Below are 5,065 nucleotides of genomic sequence, written 5' to 3' on the forward strand. Positions count from 1 at the left end.
GCCTGCCCTGCCATCTTGGGCACTGAGTCCGCCCTCTGACGCGCCGACTCCACCCTCTGAGGTGCTGACTCCGCTCCCTGGGGCGGCGTCAGGAGCGGCGCTGCGTGTGGCGCTGAGTGGCAGCTTCCGGCTGCGCTGCCCCACCTCCATGCTTCCGGTGTCCTGGCACCTGCCCGGTGGGCTGGTGCTTCGTGGGCCGCAGAGGCGAGGCCGCTTCACGCTGGGCGCTGACGGCAGCCTGGAGGTGCGCGCCGCCTCCGAGCGCGACCGCGGCGCCTACGTCTGCCGCGCCCGCCCCGGGGCGCCGCCCGGACACGCCCCCCGCGCGCCGGAGACCAGGATGTTCAGCTTCATTCCCGCCACTAGGCCGCTGGGTGCCATGGCAGGGCGACGGACTGAGGAGACCCGGATGTGAGCCTTCATTCCTGCCACTAGGCCGCGGCGTTCGGTTGCCGGGCAACCAAGTAAAGATACCAGGACTTTGGGCTCCACTGCAGCGTCTAGGCCTCTGCGTTTGGTTGCCAGGCAACAGACCAAGAAGACCCGGATGTGGGGCTTCATTCCTGCCTCTAGGCCGCTGGGTTCAGTTGCCGGGAAATCGCGTGAGACCCTGATATCCAGCTCCAGCAAGACTCCTGCACCCCAGCCGGAAGATGCCCGGATGTGGGGCTCCAAACCTGTGCGTGTTGTACAGAAGCTGCGGTCCGACCAGAGGCCATGGAGAGGCTAGGACCCGGATGTGGACTGGGAGGGACCCAGATGTGGACTGGGAAAGACCGGATGTCACCTATCTCCGGGTCCACTGACTGAGGGGCCAGGACCCGGATGTGGACTAGAAGGGACCCGGATGTCACTTTCTTCCATGTCCACTGACCCGGATGTGGCATGGAGGAACCGGATGTCACTTTCCTCCAGATGCACTGATGGGTCAAGACCCGGATGTGGACGAGGAGGGACCCGGATGTCACCTTCCTTCATGTCCACTGAGGGGCCAGTACCCAGATGTGGACTGGGAGGGACCCGGATGTCACCCTCATTCGTGTTCACTGACCCAGATGTGGCCTGGGGAGCCCAGATGTCACTTATCTCCAGGTCCACTGAAGGGCTAGGACCCGGATGTGGACTGGGGGACCCGGATGTCACCCTCCTCCATGTCCACTCACCTGGATGTGGCGTCAGGGACCCGGATGTCACTTATCTTAGGTCCACTGAGGGGCCAGGACCCGGATGTGGACTGGGGGACCCGGATGTCACCTATCTCCAGGTCCACTGAGGGGCCAGGACCCGGATGTTGCATGGGGAACCCGGACGTTATGTAAGTCCACGTCCATTAACCCGGATGTGGACTGTGGCAGGGACCCGGATGTGTGCTGGGCGCGACCCGGATATCACACGCACAGGCCTGGCTGTGGCATGTGGAGTCCCGGATGTCACGCTCCTCTCCTTCCACTGACAGGGTCTAGGACCCGGATGTGACGTGGGGATCCCGGATGTCAGGTCCCTCCACATACACTGAGGGTCCAAGACCGACATGTGGAATGAGAACTACCCAAATGTTAGGGACCTCCAGGTCCGTGAACCCGGATGTGGGCTGGGTACTCGGATCTTAGGGACTCCAGGTCCGTCAACCTGGATGTGGGCTGGGTACTCGGATGTTAGGGACCTCCAGGTCCATGAACCTGGATGTGGGGTGAGTACCCAGATGTTAGGGACCTCCAGGTCCGTGAACCTGGATGTGTGGTGAGTACCCAGATGTTAGGGATCTCCAGGTCCGGGAAGCCAGACGTGGAGGCGAGTACCAGGATGTCACTTATCTCCAGGTCCACTGGCAGGCGCCAGGACCCGGATGTGAGGGGTTTGGACCTGGATGTGAGGGGTTTGGACCCGGATGTGAGGGGTTGAGACCCAGATGTGAGAGGTGGAACCTGGATGTGGGCGGAGCGGGCGCTCCACACCTTGGCCCCGGGCTCCAGCTGCGCTTTGGGCCGTTGGGGTCCTTTCCCAGACTCGAGCAATAAAGCAGCCGTGCTGCTTCTGGATGGAATTCTTCCTCACTTCCACCCCAGCGCAGGCCACGCCCTCCTGAAACCCTCACTTCTGCCCCAGCACAGGCCAGGACCTCCTGAGACCCTCATTTCCGCCCAGCACAGGCCACACTCTCAATTCCGCTCCTAGCGCAGGCCACACCCTCCTGGGGCCCTCACTACATTCCCAGCACAGGCCACGCCCTCCTGAGACCTTCACTTCCTTCCCAACACAGGCCACGCCCTCCTGAGACCCTCACTTCCGCCCCAGCGCAGGCCACGCCCACATAGGTCCCTCACTTCCTCCTTGTTGCAGGCCACACCCTCCTGAGACCCTCACTTCCGCCTCATTGCAGACCACTCCCTCCTGAGACCCTCAGTTTAGCTCCAGCTGAGGCCACGCCCTCCTGAGTCCCTCACTTCCATCCCAGCACAGGCAACGCCCTCCTGAGACCTTCATTTCCTCCCCAGCACAGACCACGCCCTCCTGAGCACAGACCACGCCCTCCTGAGACCCTCAATTCCGCCCAGCACAGGCCACGCCCTCATTTCCGCTCCTAGCACAGGCCACGCCCTTCTGGGACCCTCACTACATTCCCAGCACAGGCCACGCCCTCCTGAGTCCCTCACTTCCTCCCCAGCCCAGGCCACGCCCTCCTGAGCTCTGGCCACACCCTACTGAGCGCAGACCACGCCCCCTGGGCACAGGCCACGCTCCCTGACGGTCCTGACTCTTATTGCAGCCCTCCATGTAGTTCTCGAGGTTACCCTTCTCCCCTTCCTCCTGCCTCTGACAGGTCTGGCAATTTCTTGGCGCCCAGCCCAGCAACTCCGGGCTTTTTCCTTCCTTCCCCTCCTTCCCCTTCAGCACCAATCCTGTTCCTTTCTAGGGAACAAAGGGGACTTTTATTTTGGAGGGGGAGATGTGGTGCTTTCCAAGGAACAAGGGGACTTTTATTTAGGAGGGGGGTTGTGGAGTTCTGGCTGCTGGAGTGACGTGGACATTTGAGTCCTGCGAGCTTCCTGGCTGGCAGGGAGAGCAGCAGGCCCAGGCACTGATGGCAGAGAACTGTGGATGTGAGTTCGTCCTCTGGGGAACATGGGGAGAGGTGTGGGGACCCGGGGTGGGGGGGCTTGGATTGCTTTTTGGAGCCCCCCCGCATGTCCCACCATGCCTCGGGGTGGGGGCTGCAGGGCCCCGCCACAGGCCTGGAAAGACGAGGTGAGGGGCTGATGTACTGGTGGGGACAACAGCAGCCTGGCCCTGGGGTGGCCGGATGTTCCTCAGCTCTTCCCCACTTCCTGCTTCTGGCCTTCTCTTCCAGGAAACGGGGAGCATCATGGGAAGGACGCGATCCTGGACGCCATGTTGGTCAGGAGAGGGCCTGGAGGGAGGGGGCGTCCTTCCATCCCTCTTCCCATCCACCCATCCATCCATCCACCCATCCAACCACCCATCCACCCTCCATCCATCCATCCACCCAAACATCCATCCACCCACCCATCCATCCATCCATCCATCCATTCACCCACCCATCCATCAATCCATCCATATCCCCATCCATCCATCCCCCTATTCATCCACCGATCCATCCATCCACGTATTCATCCATCCATCCATCCATCCATCCACCCACCCATCCATCCATCCATCCACCCACCCATCCATTCACCCATCCATCCATCCATACACCCACCCACCCATCCATCCACCCATCCACCCATCCACCCATCCATCCATCCACCCATCCACTCATCCATCCAACCATCCATCCATCCACCCATCCATTCACCCATCCATCCATCCATCCATCCATCCATCCATCCATCCACCCATCCATCCATCCATCCATCCACCCATCCATTCACCCATCCATCCATCCATCCATCCACCCATACACCTATCCATCCATCCATCCTCCCATCCATCCACCCATCCACCCCTCCTCCTCCTCTCTCTCCTCCTCAGGTCGCACAGCGGCTGTGCAGCCCCACCCCTCGCCTTCCTCCTCCTCCTCCTCCTCCCTCCTGGCCCCTGCGCAGGCATCGCCCCCTCGCGCCCCAACTTCCTGCTGCTCTTGGCCGACGACCTGGGCCTGGGCGACCTGGGCAGCTTCGGGAACCGCAGCCTGCGGTGAGCAGAGGGGGAGGCCCGGATGTGGGGCCTTAGTTACCCAGATGTGGGAGCTCAGATCCCTGGATGTTCCACCAGGAGAACTGTATAGACATCTAGTAACTCAGTTCCCCGGATGTTGGATGTTAGTATTGTGGATGTTGGATATCAAATCCCCGGATGTTGGATCTTAGTGCCCCGGATGTTGGATATCAGGTCCCCGGATGTTACATGTTAGTACCCCGGATTTGAGACCAGGTCCCCGGATGTTGGATATCAGGTCCCCGGATGTTAAATCTTAATACCCCCGATGTGGGAAATCAGGTTCCCCGGATGTTGGATGTTAGTACCCCGGATGTTGGATGTTAGTACCCCGGATGTTGGAGACTAGGTCCCCAGATGTTGGATCTTAGTGCCCCGGATGTTGGATATCAGGTCCCGGGATGTTAAATCTTAGTACCCCGGATGTGGGAGATCATGTCCCCAGATATTAGACTTCAGTGCTCCGGATGTAGGAGTTCAGGTCCCCAGATGTTGGAGGTTAGTGCCCCGAATGTGGGAGCTCAGGTCCCCGGATGTTAGATATTAGGACACCAGATGTTGTAGCTCAGACTCCGGATGTTGGATCTTATTCCTCCGGATGTAGGAGCCCAGGTGCCTGGATGTTAGATCTTAGTGTCCCGGATGTTGGATATCAGGTCCCCGGATGTTAGATATTAGTACCCCGGATGTTGGATATCAGATCCCCGGATGTGGGATGTTAGTGCCCCGGATGTTGGAGGACAGGTCCACGGATGTTAGACCTTAATGCCCCGGATGTGGGAAATCTGGTTCCCGGATGTTAGATGTTAGTGCTCCGGATGTTGGAGATCAGGTCCCTGGATGTTAGATGTTAGTACCCCGGATGTTAGATGTCAGGTCCTCGGAT

General features: G+C 60.1%; 1 protein-coding gene across 6 annotated transcripts in view; it reads left to right on the top strand.

Annotated features, from left to right (window-relative positions):
• Window positions 1-287: 287 nt before the first annotated feature.
• LOC138819627 (arylsulfatase L-like) overlaps window positions 288-5,065 on the top strand; it is a 13,058-nt gene continuing 8,280 nt past the window's right edge. For 2 of the 6 annotated variants that reach the window (XM_070011112.1, XM_070011117.1), the window contains exons 1-3: window positions 288-1,315; window positions 3,350-3,396; window positions 3,994-4,158. In XM_070011112.1, the coding sequence (XP_069867213.1) occupies window positions 1,137-1,315; window positions 3,350-3,396; window positions 3,994-4,158 (391 nt within the window). In that variant the 5' untranslated portion in view covers window positions 288-1,136. The other 4 variants (XM_070011115.1, XM_070011116.1, XM_070011114.1 and 1 more) reach the window with 3 other exon arrangements.

Source organism: Dipodomys merriami, unplaced genomic scaffold (assembly GCF_024711535.1).
Source record: "Dipodomys merriami isolate MVZ:Mamm:240054 unplaced genomic scaffold, mDipMer1.0.p SCAF_801, whole genome shotgun sequence".
NCBI lineage: Eukaryota > Metazoa > Chordata > Mammalia > Rodentia > Heteromyidae > Dipodomys > Dipodomys merriami.